Below are 16857 nucleotides of genomic sequence, written 5' to 3' on the forward strand. Positions count from 1 at the left end.
GATAATTATTATAATTTTTTTCATTCCTCGAATGTCTCTTCGTTACATGTGTACTTCGTTATTGTTGGTACCATAGTTCCATTTTAAGTTTTGAATTGTTATTAGCCACTAACTGTCTACAGTGAACTGTGAAATTGTGTTGTATCATACGACACCATCGCAACTACGTTTAAAAGTAAGTGTTATTTTATCATTATGTTTTAAATATTATTTACTAATAGATTCAAAGCTAGCACTAAAATTATGCGGCCTAGTAAAAATTAAATTACAATGCTACTATTATTTAATTCCTCCATAAGAATATCTTATTATCTCGATAACAAATATTTAGCTTAGTGAAAACTAAAATACTTATATAAATTGTTATCAAAATGGTTAGTTATGACATAGTTTCCTAATTTATTTAGTAAGTAATCAAAAAATGTAATATTATTACACAGTCACAGTTTATTTTTATTTTAATACATTTTTTACATCTTTGACAACTGCCTCAAGGATTGATTATATACAAAATAATAGTTTGATTAGTGTATGTCTTGGAGTGTATGTATAAATTTATTGTTTTCTTAATACCTATTTGAATACATCATGATAAATGTGAGTACTGTTTTTTTTGTACAATAGGTGTTAAATGGGTCATTGTAAAGAATGTATTTCTTTTAAATTTAATGGTATATTGTTATTTGTTAATCGTTATTATGAAAAAAGATTCTAAGTGGAAATGGTTTATCAGTTTATATCATAAAGTATATTTTAATATTGCTATTGTATAAAGTAATTTATTTTACTTTTTATAAAAATTACCATTTTATAAAATGTCAGCTTCAAAATAATTTATGAATATTCCTAGTTATGATAAAGTTTAAATTTTAAACATCTATAAAAACAATTTATATAGGATCTTGTAATACATTTTCAAAGTTTTTGACAAAATGAAAATATTTTAATGAATAATAGTATAGAAATAAAACTAAAAAAAATGTCAAATATCCAAAACTAACTAAATCCTAAAGAGTTAAATATTTTAAAAACTACTTTGTAACACATAGTTGGTTAAAGTTTCTATTCCGTGGCCTCTCGTAAATAAGACAGACCTACAGTACTAAAATCCTGGGTACGCCACTGGTTTAAACTTTGGTAAAAATTTTTGACTTCTATAATTACTTTTTTCTGAATAACAACAAAATAAAGAAATCAATTTTGTAAAAAACTGGTTGAGCGTTAAAATTACCATTTTTCTTTAATTATTTTGTTTGTTTTTTCCCCATTATTTTGAAAAATACTGGAAACTTAAAATTTTTAACTACAATTTGCTATCCAAAACCACTTTAAATAATAGAAATTAAACCATTTTTTTACAATAATTATGGTATAAACATATATATTTTATAGGCAATGTAGTCCTGCCTGGCCAATGTAAAACTGAGAACCACATATTTCTTTTTTTTAACCAACTAATATTATTTTTATTGTTATTATAAATTATAATTTTATTATTACCTATTTATAATAATTTATAAGTAGTTAAATATATATATTATATGTTACGGTAAATGATGTTAAATAATGATAATTCCCACATTTGTAAGTAAATAACGTTAATTTCTGATATAACATAATTTACCGTAACATATATATATTTATAGAATATATAATAATAACTAATATACATATAAATAAATTGTTATTTTATTTTTTTTTTTTAAACAATTACTATTAACTGTATTAAATCTTATCATATTACAAATATTTTAAAACAATAATAATAATTATTATTATTACATAACATTGATTAAAATGATAAAAACTGCAATAGCAGTACAGTAGGAACCAATTTACAATTTGCTAAGAAAAATTTGTATAAATCGAAGACATACCGGCTAATTCAATTTCTTTGCGAGAAGTAGCCCGCTCCCTTTTTAATTTAGGAGGACAGGGATATTATCTGTGCGGTGTACATGTACACAGGGTTGCAAAATAAATAAATGCAAGTGTAGAAAAGCTGACAGACTATGTAATTCCAAATGTCATGCTTCTAAATCTTATTCAAATAAGTAGGTATAATATAATTTATAATAAAAATTAAAATATTTGTTCATTTTTTTTTTTTTTTGTTATTTCATTAAAGTATTTGTAATATTATGATATATGAGTAAAATTCATAATCATTGTTTTTCAAAAAAAAACAATACTATTAATTATTATAAATAGATTTGTTGATTATAATTTATTATTAAAATAAAAATAATATTAGTTGGTTAAAAAAAAAAAGTTTATTGTGGTTCACAATTTCACATTGCCCATAACATATATAGATAAAAATAAACACATTATTGTAAAATTAATAATTTCATTTCTACGCTCAAAATCTAAAAAAAATATAATAGGATTTAATTTAAACTATTAAAATAATTTTTGTTAATTTAGTATTGTGTAAAACTTAGTTTAACACCTAAAATTCCTTTTGTGTCAGCCCTGAATATTAGTAGAATACTACTATTACAGCTTTATACCATAACGTCAGTATATTAATTATATTACCTAAAATAATTTTTCTTTTTTCATTTTGTTTTTAGAAAGTAATACTTCTTCTCAATAATATGGGCATGTTATCTACAATAGTAAGTATAAAAATAAATCCATTACATATTTTTACTGATATTTTAAGAAAAAAATTTATTTTATATAAGTTTTTTTTTTTAAGTAGACTTTTTATAAATACATATTTTTTATGCTATTGAAAAACTTCAATTAATAAACACTAAAATTATTTAGGCAATAACAAAATATTTATTTTTTTTTAAATCATTATTTTTTGAATTGTTTTAAATTGTTTGTCTTTGGGTAAATCTGTTATGAAGGAAAATTTGTTGTTCATTAGGAAATATACTTAGAAAAATATTGATACTTTTAAGATGCTGGTTTTTGTCATGTGGTTTATTTGTAAAATTGTAGTGTGCCGTTGTTGGCTTTGTTTTTTTTTTATTATAATAATTATTGACAAGTCTTTTCTTATTTATTATTAGTCATCTGGCTATTTGTTGTACAGCTGAATAATAAGCTTAATTGATTTAATAAATAAGTAAATATTAATATAAAAACAATAAAGAGGCCTTCCAATGATGGCTCTTCATTAAAAAATATTAGTTAAATTAAATATATAATTAATAATGATTTACATTTTGTTAGAATTAAATGAAACAGGTCACACCACTAGTGTCATTCTAGCTTTTTTTGAGTATTTTCTAGAATATTTTCAGATGAGAATTGGTTGATAAAATGGTTGGGATAGTCAGTTAGTTGGTTATTGAATTGTTTATAACGAAGCTTTGACATTTTAATGACAGTAGATAGTGGGTTATTTTTTTTTTTTTATTAAAACTGATTGAAGAATATTAAATTATTATTGGAAATGTAGAATGAGGCTTTAACCAAATGGGTTATAGCATTAATTTTTATAGTAATCGCTTGATCAGTATACTCTATCCAGCAAATAAACATAACAATTCTAAGCATCCCCTCACTACAACTAGCCATTAAGACCTATTCTACTCTAGCAAAATGTTGCATTGAGATATATTAAACAACTGTTTTTTGTTGATTTGCCACATGTTTGCAGGACAGAATATAGTGTTATATTTCTTGATATTAAGATCTGACACAGAAGATGAAGTTTGTCGTTGAGTTAATATAGTAGTATACTTCATATTTAATAATCTAGAACATTTTATAGAACTAATATTTATTTATAAATGTTACACAAATTAGAAATAAAGTTTCTTTACTTTCTTGAGAATAGTATAATAACTGGAATATTGAGACTTAACATTTTAAATTCAATTCACTATTTAGAATATTATTATACTAAGGTTATAATTGCATATTTGATTGTAGTTAACTTATTTAACTACTATAACTGTTGATTAAGGACATAAATTATATATTTTATAAATCATTATCATTATTTTTTTTTAATTAAAATAAAAAAGTTAGACCATACTTTATTTTTTATTTGTTTATTTTTTTTAATGGTTAAAAACAGCCTTAAGATTATTTGATTTTGATAATTGTTCAAAGTAACTATTTTATACTTTATTTAGCCCAAGGTTTGCAATGTTAACCCTGATGGTAAATCGATAATTAAAACATACAATTATAGAAATGTCTCATCTATGTTTAATAGTATAGATAATTATGATTATTATTTATTAAATATTATTGTGTATAGTTTGTCAATATAATAAATAAAAAAATATTTGTTTCTGTGGTTTCTTTAATTTAATGTCTGAACTAATATATATTATATTGAATATGTTTATAATTTTATCTATTTAATTTGTTAATTTATACATTATAGGTTTCTTTTGGTTTGGGTGTCTACACAGGATTATATGCAGCACAAAACTATGAAGTAAGCTTTATATTTTTTTCTATGATTCTTTTATTTTATTGTTGATGTTTAATTTTTTAAACGCCACAGGTAGCCAAAGTTGATGATCCTGGAGTAATTATAGACAAAATGAAAAAATATTTAGATGAAATAATGAAACCCAAACCCTAAATTACTTTAAAATTTAACATAAATTATGTTATTAATACTTATATTGTAAATATAACTTGATAGTTATTTCCTCAGTAGAAATACATAAATATTTTCAATATGAAATAATGTATAAGTATTGAGCAAATAAATTATTTGTTACATAGATAGATTTTATTATTGAAAAATGTGCTTGTACTTTTTTTGTTTTTTGACCTTTGTTATGCAGGTTATCCTTGTTATTGTTTTTGAATTTTTATCAACTATTAATAGATAAAAAATGCAAAAACTAACTAACCAAAAATTTATACCTAGTGCCCTTTATATTATACCCAATTAAATATGTACTTAATACTTATAAATGTATGAATATATTTAACCTTTTAAGCTTTGGTCTATTTATGAAAAAAAAAAATGTATAGTTCAAATTTACAATAGTTAACTACAAAATAATTATATTTGTAATGTTTATCAATGATAACCAAATTGGATGAAACCATATTTAACAAAAGTGAATTGAATACTAAGATAAAGGCCACACCAATGAAAAATCAATTGATTTCTACACAAATATAATAGTAATATAAAATAAAAAAAACATAAGAATCAAAATATTAATAATTATGCAATGCATATTTTTAAAGGCACCCTTGACTTATGTTTTTATTATATTTTAGCTGTTTTTTGAATTCATAAATATTTCACATGCTACATTATTAATTATTATTAATTGTATACTACTATAAAATTCTTGAGTAAATAATTTAATTTAAAAAAATGTGGTAATTATACAAAATTATCGAAAATATTCTATGTTGTTAAATGATTCAATACACATACACATTATACCTAAAATAAATTTTGAAATATAATCACAATTTCCACACGAGGCAGTTAATTTGTCATTTTAGTTTCATAATATAGCTCATAAATTCCTTTAATTACATTTTTGATTAACTTAAAACAAAACCACCTCCAGAATATTCCATTCTAGTAGGTTGATTGATAAATGCAAGCCAATCTGATGCATGTGTTGGTAATAAACCCATAGACTGGCATTTATATAACGCTAAAACAATATTAACGCAATTTCCAATGAAAAATATAAATTTTTGACCCCATGCTTGAGTTCCTTCAATGGTTTTAAATGCTGTAAAATAAAAACGATATAAATATTGTAGACATATAAGACAGCATGAAGCAATAAAAGTAATACATAATTAAAATAGTTCATACTAATGTGCAATATTAAAAATGTATTAACATAATGTTTAAGTATATTCAATTCTAGATAATTTTTTTATAGCTGTCTGTATTTTATTTTAGTTAATTATTTTTGAAAAACTTAAGGAATCTCATTAAAAATTTTAATCTTCTAAGTATATAATAAATAAAACATTAGTCTGGATCTAAAACGATAAAAACTATAATCGGAAAGTATGATCATTTTAATAACAAAGCAAGTAGATAACTACTTTACTCAACAGAAGTTGTCAAATGTTAAGAGTACTTCATTGTTAATTGGATCACTATAATGAATGAACTAAATTTTAATTAAATTCAATGATATAACTAATATTCTATATGAAAAACAATTCTGAGCAGAATAGGCTTAATTTTTGATAACAATAGTTGTAATTGTGTTAATTAGTTAACAAATGTATTTTTTTTGTTCAAAAAAAAGTACTGAGAAATTTGTTCAAACAAAACAGAAAAATATAAAACACGTCTTATAACTGATTTATTTATTGCTCAGCTTCAGATCAAGAATGAATTAATCTACAATTTTTTTACAGGTAAGTTACTAAAAATAATTATATTATGTTTTTTTTTAATTTTTGTATTTTATGTTTTTGAATAAATTACATTACTCTAATATACATGTAAAATGCATAAAAACTACTTAGTACTTATTTAAAAATTGATTTTAAGCTGAACAATTGTAAATTAAGCTTAATAAGAATTTTAAAAATATAGTGAATAAAATTTATCTTCTATTTTATTTTTAATTCTATTAGCATTATATTTTAGTCAAACAATAAATCATAGTTTAAAAATGAAAATTTTGCAGTTTTATTTAATTTGTAAGTTACAAATAACTAAAAAACTATTAGAAAAATAAATTAAATAATTGAAACACATTTAAAAAAGAATAACTTGATGTTTAAAATTTAAAATATTAATATTTTTATTACACTTGATTAAATTTAGAATTTTTCTTTAAAAAAAATTTAGGACTTTAAATGTAGTCTAAAATATTTATAAGCATCTATATTGATATAAAATTGGATACTAATTTTTTGATTATTTGATAACAACTTAAGTTTTTATTTTTAAAGAAATATATAAACATGAAATAAGATAAAAGTTAATTACAAAGTAATGTAATTGAAAATAATTAAATTTAAAAAACAACATATTTCAATATAATAACTGGTAAAAATTCATTTGTATAAACAATCGGGTTTTTATGAAAATTGCTTGACATAATAGGTTTATGTTTTTAAATTGTATTAATGATTATATAGGTACTATGCTGTTATTGATAATTAATGCAAAGTGAATCTAATAATATTTTGACTTTATTCGTGAAATTATATAATGTATTATAACTGTCTTTGTATAATTTAATGTCATAGTTAAAATATTATGTAAATAACAAAATATATAAAATGTTTGATAATTATTATTCTTAAAATTATATAGTTCTAATTAACTTTTTTAGAACATAATAAACTATTTAAATGTATATATATTAAACACATCTATAACTTTAATCATTTTTTTTATAGGCAACTAGGTATAGTATTTTTAATGTATTTCCGTCTTAATTAAAACTAATAGAAATAGTTATGAAAATTCTAATATTAACTTACTTGTTTGTAATGAAAATAATGCTTTGACTGGTCTTACTATCAACATACCAACCATCATGATAGGAAATATGGAAATGGAGTTTCCAGCCATATACATAATAAATAAATTCATGGGTACCTAATAAAACCAGAACATTGACAATTAAGAATTAAATGTAAATTGATTAATTCAAGTACTTGTTTTAGTGGTCCTAAGGCTAAATCCCAAGACTTTTTTATAATTAGTCGACTTGATTCACTATCTCTTGTCAATTCAGTACCATTTTGTCCAGCTAATTGACTATATCCTGGTGGACTAACGTTATCCGTTGATTTTTCATGTTTGTTTCTAGGGGATAAAATTATGTGATAACGTTATACAAGAAATATGGACTCAGTGATCAAATATTTTTACCTGGTAAAATCCAACGACCACTTAAAGGTTTTACTTTTGATTGTGGTCATTTTGTATAACAATTTCAACACGTACTGGCAGTCTAGAAAGGAAACAAAAAAGTTTATACGTTTTTCATCACTAATTTTTCACTTGGGGATTTGTGAGCGTTTCAGTAGGTAATTGTGCAATACGATGTGAATTTTGAAAGGTGTTTAAATACTTACAATTTATAAAAAAGCGGTGGTTACGACAATTGGGATTTCACAATAATGAATAAATCGTGAGACTCCAATAATTAAGATAGTGTACAATATGTTTATAATTATTGATAACAGATAACTGCTGATAATGCTTGGTCACCGCCCAGGTTGTTTTAATCACAACGTTTATTCAAACGCGGCGTATCTCGTCATAAGCACCAACAGAATGCGTAATGCGATTTTGTAAACTATTGCTCCGTGTTACCACAGAATAATAAATTAATATTAAATATGATAATAATATTATGATAGATAAAAATATTCTTAAAACTTATAATTATTGATAATGATAATCGTTAATAATAAATATTAATATAGTTTAATACTTACCATAATTATTTAAATAATTATAATATCAAAGTGAAAAACAGAAGCTTGGCTGTGTGATGAGATGATCGTAAGGACCCAATTAACCCAAGAAAAATAACAATATTACAGCATAAATTAATGTTATAATTTATAACTGACTAAATTGAACTTATATTGGTTGGCGATCTGCGGTTCTTGTGTTAGCGAGTCTTTTGAAGTAGATGAACAAACTTATGGTAAGCCACAATTAAAAAAAAAAGGGAGACCTAAGATCGCTTCCCAAATTGTTAAAAGCCTTCTTTATCTATACCAGATTTGTGAATAATACCTCTGGGTAATTATGACTTATTAACACGTTTAAGAAATGTATATGGAGGACCCCTATCTAATAATTAACAAATAATATTATGTAATATGTTTGGAAATAAAATTATAATAATCAAAAAAAATACTTAAAATGTATCTGCATTTGATACATTTGCCATGGGATGACACCTTGAGGCATCATTTTGATCTTTCCCATGTTCAGATGACGCCTAAAGGCGTCATTTTTACATTAATTTTCAACTATTTTCAATTTGGCCAGCATTGTGTTTTAATCTTTGTATTTGTTAGTGTTGTTCGGTTTATGTTACTGCATATATGTGTCCAATCCGTACCTCAAATTTTCTATTTTCCTAGTGAACGGCATAAAAAGAAAAAAACAGTAAATTTGACCAGCACTGGGATATGTGTATATAAAATTGAGCCATAGCAAACTGTTAACACCTCCCATCCTATAAGATGAAATAATATAAAATCATAAATGATTCAATTCATGTACGTACTGGCTACTGTTAGTACCTATAATTTAATATACTATATCTGCTACGTCTAATGGCCTAACAATCCTAACTTAATATCATTGAGTATGTAGTATATTACTTACAATATTACTAAAAAAAACACATAAATAATACATGACAAACGTTTATTATAAATAATAACGTCAATGTTACTTTAAATTTTAATATTATCTTTTATCTTTTCATATCTATGGAATATAGTATTATACTAACCTAATAAATATTTGGATATGTAATACAAAGTTATAAAATTAATAATTATAATGTCAGATGCCAAGTAAAATGATTGGTTCTTAGTTCAAAAACTGAATAAAAAGGTTTCAGTTTTCTTTTGGTTATTTTAGAACACAATCTTATTGAATTAGATGATTAACTTGCAAATTTATGACATATAAATACAAAAAACCACAAAACAATCTGAGAAAATTAAAATTAGTTGGTTTAACTACTAAGAATTTCATGATGGGATTTTATCTTCAAATCCAAATTAACTTAACTAATATGAACCAATAATGTAATAACTAATTATTAGTTGTTATAATAATAGCATTCATAAATACTTTCATAATAAATATTAATTTGCTTATACAATTTAATTATATTAAAATGTATTATTTAACTTATCTCTTTTAACAAAGTATATTTATTTAATAAATATTATATATATTATTATACTGGTATTTCTATTATATTCTATAACTTTAATTCTTAGTTATGAATTATAACTATATACTATAGTCTATAGTTATATATTTTTTTTGTGAATTAATAATAATTTATTTAAGTTTATAACTGAGTTATCGAGTAGGTATATTGTGTAGTTTGTATAGATATACATCAACTTATTTTAATACAATTCATAATATAAATATTAAATGTAAAAATAAAACAAAAAATAATTTTTTTTTTTTTATAACTGTTCTTTAAAATATTAATTTATTGTTATCGATGTATTTGGTAGACAATAAAATTAATGAAATATGCATTATACGAGACGATTTAAATTTAATACAAAATATTTTGAATAATGTATTGATTTATTTTTAATATGACTAAAATTAAATAACTTCAATATAGTGCATTAATACTTTATATTATAAAATTATATTTATTCTTTAAAGACAATTATTTATTTATTTTTTTTTTAATATTTAAAATAAACATTTTTAGTTACAATTTGGACTAAATTACATTATTAAACAATATATAACATTATATTTTATGAGAGAACTTAAATGTTGATTTATTTTAAAATATTATTTATTGATAGGTACCTATTATAAATCTATTTTTACTGTTTTATATGATTTATGTAAAGATATTATTATAACAACAATAAATTAAATACTAATAATATTAAAAAATGTAATATTTTTGTAAAAAAATATATCATTTAGTTTAATATTAAAAGTTAAATAAATGACTAATAGCTATATAAAAAAAACGTATCACTTGATGATATAGAATGATAATCCAATTCCGCTCTATGTGTAACTAGATAATTTTTTTGGAAATAAGTTAATTAATCGATGGCATTGACAGATTAGATCTAAACATCTACTATATATTATTCCTAGTTTAAATCCACTTTTAAAAATGACTGGTTAATCTAAAACAATCTTATTCCATACATAACAAAGGTATATGAGTGGCCAAATATGCTTATTCTAGTTTTAAGCTATGAGTAAAACTATTTCCTGTATTTAATAGTCACCAATCATATACTATATCAAAACAAACTACTTACATAAATTATTCCAAATCATACTTACCTTGTATTTTTATATTATTCCAAACACACTATAGTCTATGTTGTAAAATAAGAAATAAAATAAAATTATTAGGTTTGAAATTAAATTGAAAATACAATCCTACATTTTTGAGAAAGTCTTAATTATTTTAAATGATAATCATGTATTTTTAAATAATTTTAAAAATTCATTTATTTTTTAAAATTATTTGTCTATTTAAAAAGTGATTTGTTTTTATTTACAATGCAACTCCAACATAGTTATCAAAACGACATTATCTTTTTATTTTAGAACATGTTTATTATTTATTCTAATGTAAAGTTTGATTTGTTTAATTTTTTTTAATTCTCGTATATAGTTTTCAACTCTTAATATTTAATAATATTGATATTTCTCAATAAAATGTAAATATTAAGAAAAAAGTCAAAGCCCTAATTGAAACTGCAAATATTAATATTATTGTAAATAGAAGTGATTAGAAACAATTTTAATACGATTATACCAATCTTTAAAATATTATCAAGCACTCAAGCTAATATTTTGTTCAAAATAAATTATGTTAAATTTACATCCTATTGTAACCCAATACTAAAATTTTTTTTTAAACTTCTTTTGAAACGTAATTTAAAAAAAAAAAATAATGAAATTGATGATGAAAGGATTAATGAAGATAATAATTAAAAAAATAATAAATGTAAACTTATAATTAAGTATTAATATTTTAGTCAATTAAACACATAAACATAAATGTAAAAATATAATTATAATTGTATAATTTTTCTTTAATAATATGTTTATAAGCATGTTTTCTGAGTACTTAAATAATAGTTAAATTAAAAGGTTTAGAAATTATTAAATAATGATATTTTTGTTTTGGAATATATTTTAATAGTTTTTCTAATACGAATTATTTTCAAAACGACTATTGTTATAAAATAAATGGAAATAGTAAATACGTTTTAAATAATTGTAAATTTTAAAGTAGATACCAAAAACAACAAATTATTATATTTTTTTTAATCACTTAACTCATTATACATTACATATTTTGAGTTTTGGTTAATATATATTGTCTTTAGTTGAGAAGGTGCAAAAAATTACTATTTATAAAAAAATAAAATAAGTAAATATAACAGCTTAATTGTTTTATAAAACACCATGTAAACATCCCACAGGTTAAAATCCAGTAGATACCTTCAATTATTTCTGTTTGACACACAATGATTGGATAGCTTTTTTTTTTTTAAAATACAAATATTTTATTTTTTATTTTTGTGATTACATAGTTAAAATACAAGTTATATTGTTTTATAGTTTGATTTTGATAGTTCTTTAAACGATCAAAATCGTGTATAGATTCAGTTTTTATTCTTAGATATTACTTTAGCGAATCTGTAAAACCACCAGAAGTGGCCGATGATCAGACTTGGGTAATATTTCGAATAATTTTAGAATATTAAAATTATTTTTTTTATTTTAATATAATTTAATATTTATCGTTAATTTGTAAATCAGAAATTATCACATACAATTTAGCAGTTTAGCAGTACGAGTACTTTATGTATACATATTTATAAATTCAATACATTTTAATATTGATTATAATTACAAATTTTCCGAAGATAAGAATCATATTTCTAGTATTTAAAACAAAAAATATTTTTATTTATTTGGAATACTATTTTTATGACGTATTCGAGTATTTATTTCAAATACTTTTTACAAGTATAATGATGAAAGCAGTTAACATGTGTAATATACCTACCTATCTTTATCAATAAATAGACATATAATATAAAATTAAGTTGCTTTTTTGTTCGGGATAAATTCCGAAATAGCTGAATGGATTTTGATGCGGTTTTCACTGTTGGATTAACATATAATTCATTCGTATAATTTGATCAATAATATTTCTATCATACAATCAAATTTATGCCTCAGAAACGTTAGGTATATCGTTTTTAAATAGCTATTAAATTACCGTTTTGTGCTGGATCTCTCTGGTTAGTGACACTTTAATATTATTAAAAAGAAAGTCTTTAGTTCAAATACAGTATCAGCAAGGAGCGTGTTTTTTGCGTTTTTTTTTTACTTTTTTTTTTATATCATGTTTAACAACAAAAATGAAATTTTAAAGAATAGGTACTTGACTAACAATTCTTTTCATGAGCGGCATCATGCGAGTACAGCTGTAATATGTATAGAATATCGAGCAGCGGGGTGGCCAGCAAAAATGAAAAAAAAGTTCATATTAATATAATGTATATGATTATCGTAAAGAAGATAATTAGATACAAACTGTAATAAAATGTAGAACAATATATTATAATATTAATTAATAATTAAAAATAAAAATAATACATATTTAAATATAATATCAAAAACACTATTTTTTTTTTGTACATTTTTTCTATAACTAGAAATTTAATAAAATATTATACATCTTCAAATATATAAATTCATATTGAAAATAATTTTTTTGTAATAATGTTTGTAATTTATGATAAGATGCGAGCCATAGGAGACTTTTAACACTATGACATGAGCCGCTGTTTGACTACTCCTGGTATAGAGTATAGACATTAAACATACCTTTATTGTACGAGTAACTTATTTTTTCTTCACAAAATTAGGTACATCAATTATATTGATTAAGCCACATAACCTGTTCGAACTCGGTATCTTTTCTAATTATCTAATTGCCCGTCGATTCAGAAAAAGGTACATCTTCCCTCCCGCCGCCACCGGACTCCGCTATCGACTAATATTTATCTTGTGTGCGATATAATTGTCGCGAAATCGATACACGGGTTCGATTGGTTTTGCTCGTCGGCCTATTCGATATACTTTTTTTTAGTGTCTTTTCGCAACCACCGGACGGAACATATCTTGGTGTGTTGCCCGTCGCCATCACGCGTGTTGCGACTTAAAAACCTTTTTTTTGGAAGGCGACCTGGTTGGTTGTCTTATCCATATTTTTTTATAATTTTGTGTGTGCCGCCGCCATAAACCTCGGTGGTTTCTTTTTTTTTCTTCCGGGTAGTGCGTGCCGGCTCGAGGCCGTCTGTGCGTTACCACACAAAACCTTGTGGTTATTTTTGGTAAACGTGCGCGTTACCTGTGTGGCAGTGTACCACAGTACATCGATAACTTGAGGCGTGTCATACAAGTGACGGACAAGTATAATCCATTGTTGGAACAGCATCATATTAGACCAACGATCGTATTTTTCATCTCCAGAAGACAGTTGCGGAATTGCCAGGTCGTTTTTGGTTGTGTATATTTCGTGGTTTATTTATTATTATTTTGTATCACGTTTTAGGTGAATTTACTTATATATTGTTTCCCCTTTCTATTTTATATCTATATATGTTGACCTATGTAGTTCTATAATCTTTGGGCGACCTTTTTAAATTGGTCATTAAGTTAATATTGTTATATTGCCTATTTTGGAGCTGTGATCAGTTATTATATTAATCATTGTTATGAAATATTTATTTTTTATTACGTTGTATCTATATAATTGTATATATACTTCTTAGAGTAACTTTTTATCCTCAACACACCGTGAGTCGTGGCAGCAAACGGCTAAGAATTGCAAGTGCTTTCCCGGCGACAACATAACTATTGAGAATATTCATGGTTCATTATTGAATTTATTTCGCCTTCTTCTTGGATAAAATTGATATTATTTTGTTATAATATTTTAATAACATATACATGAATAATAATTGGTTGATATTTTTCTGTTGTTGATACCCAAGCGTATAAGAAAAATCTTATTAAAATAATAAATAGATACTTATACGCTGTTTTGGAAAATAACATGCAGCAGTTTATTATGCTTGTATACCTATTGGCTATTAGACAACATAATTTGCCTATACCGTACCTACATTTTTTCGTTTATATAGCTAAAAATATTGGATGGAATGTGTACTTGAATCGATTTATTACTTTTGGTTGTTGTCAATGCTCACGATTTACGAAATGAATACTCGATTTAGGTTTTGAATTTATGATGGTGTATTGAGGTGATAAATATTCTTTGGGTAAACGCTTACGCGTTCCCACCCGTAGGGACGTGGTATGTATGTGTATTATTTGTTCGAAGTATAAAGATAGGGTTCCATTTTGAATGAATGTTACCACAGTACTACAATAATATAACAACAGTTTTCGACAATAACAACGATTCCATATAAAAATTTATCATAATAGTATTATACAGGTAGTATAAAATGGGTACCAAATAACTGCTGTCATCTTTTTTTCCCCTAAGAAAACGATGTTCTTACCCAAGTGATTTATTTACTAATGCATGGAATGCATTCAAAAGCATTTCCAAGTACCTTTTTATAAATAATATATTTTCTACAGCTATACCAGTGTGAACCCGTTTCCCATTTTATAGGGAGAATCACGAAGATGTTTCTATTTTACATCAGATACTAATGCACCTGCAATATTCAATGTACAAATACATAGAATCTTATACAGAATGATTCACCAAACATACTCATTCACATTTTTTCTTTAATAATAAATTCATTCAATTTTTGGTTTTTGGAATTGTTTAAGATTACTTAAAGGCAATATCTTCAATTATTTACATTTTTATACTATTTAAAAAGTGTCCTGTGTTTCTATGATGATTCAAACTTTTTTTTTTCTTTGATGATACATGTATTTTTTTTTTTTTGAAAATTATAATATAGGTATCTAAATTAACATTCGATTGAATAAATTCTGAGTTATTATATGTATTTAATATTTACTAAGAATAATAGCTTTTATACATTATTTTACAAATTACAAAACAGATGTGATATCAAATCTAGTAGGTACGTATTAATTATTAATTAATAAGTATATAACTCCGAAATTTTTACAAATTATTAAATGTTGATAGATTATAATTAATTTCTAAAACTTAAATTGAATAACCATAGAACTTATCTTTCAAACCCCTTTATCGTGTATCTATAATATTTGTTTTGTCTCAAGTATTTGACTTTAATTAAAAATAAGAGAGTACCTACGAGTTACGACTTATTTTATTAACACGGAGGCGATTGCATCTTTTTGTTCATTTTTTTTTTTATTTACGCACAATCTACAATCTGTATAAACTTTTTTTTAATCTATATTAAAACAAACTTGTTAAGCATGTTTCAAATTCGAGAAGGTTGAGTTCAGTCGAATAAGAAATAACAATGTCTTAAAAAAATTAAATAATTTACTAAATTATACCAAGCAACATCGTATGTGTATAACAATTATTATATATTATAGTTCCATTTAACTAAATAATTCAACCAACGAGCATTATCAAGTTGTTTCGATACATATAAATATATAATACACTAACAAAAGTAAATTAACATTAAATGCTCTGAAATACCTACCTATTTTATAAACTGCACAGATATATCCAAGTTATAGTTAATTATTAATATAAATAACTATGGTACCTATGACCTATGGGTATCTAAATTTAATATCATTACAGGCAATATGAAGTATTCTTTGTTTAAAAAAATACGTAGGTATTCTACCCAAATATACATAATTATTTTTCTTCATCTCTGTATAAATATTTAAGCTAATTATAAGATGGATTTTGTCATTTATTTTACCTTGGTTAGTGGGTTTGTATTGTTTTTATTTGTTCCTATTTAAATAAGTGTCCATTTATTTTTCATTTTATAGATACAGTTCTGAGAGAAGTGAAAATTAATTAGCTTATTTAAAATAATCTGTGTTTTTTTTGTCATTCGTCACATTTTGAGAAAATAAATGCTTATTAGCATGGTTAGGATTTTATAACACTTAAAATTAGGTACATAAATATGCGCTATAATATTACCTTAAATATCGCTAAATATGCTGTAAAAAAA

At 23.4% G+C, this 16857-nt stretch overlaps 2 protein-coding genes across 2 annotated transcripts; one reads left to right on the top strand and one right to left on the bottom strand.

Annotated features, from left to right (window-relative positions):
* Positions 1 to 31: 31 nt before the first annotated feature.
* LOC112595119 lies at positions 32 to 4706 on the top strand. Its single transcript, XM_025340211.1, has 5 exons — positions 32 to 50; positions 123 to 175; positions 2577 to 2621; positions 4358 to 4411; positions 4481 to 4706. Exons 1-5 carry the CDS (start codon positions 32 to 34, stop codon positions 4559 to 4561), a joined length of 252 nt encoding a protein of 83 aa, XP_025195996.1. The 3' UTR covers positions 4562 to 4706.
* Positions 4707 to 5288: 582 nt separating this feature from the next.
* Positions 5289 to 8128, bottom strand: LOC112595109 (ER membrane protein complex subunit 4). The gene is made up of 5 exons (XM_025340200.1): positions 8017 to 8128; positions 7811 to 7892; positions 7594 to 7744; positions 7417 to 7534; positions 5289 to 5690 (listed from the first exon to the last, which is right to left on the bottom strand). The coding sequence occupies exons 2-5, from the start codon at positions 7858 to 7860 to the stop codon at positions 5494 to 5496; spliced, it is 516 nt and encodes a 171-aa protein (XP_025195985.1). The 5' UTR covers positions 7861 to 7892; positions 8017 to 8128; the 3' UTR covers positions 5289 to 5493.
* Between the last annotated feature and the right edge of the window lie 8729 nt (positions 8129 to 16857).

Source organism: Melanaphis sacchari, unplaced genomic scaffold, assembly GCF_002803265.2.
Source record: "Melanaphis sacchari strain LSU unplaced genomic scaffold, SCAv2.0 Contig257_pilon_pilon, whole genome shotgun sequence".
Taxonomy (NCBI): Eukaryota; Metazoa; Arthropoda; class Insecta; order Hemiptera; family Aphididae; genus Melanaphis; species Melanaphis sacchari.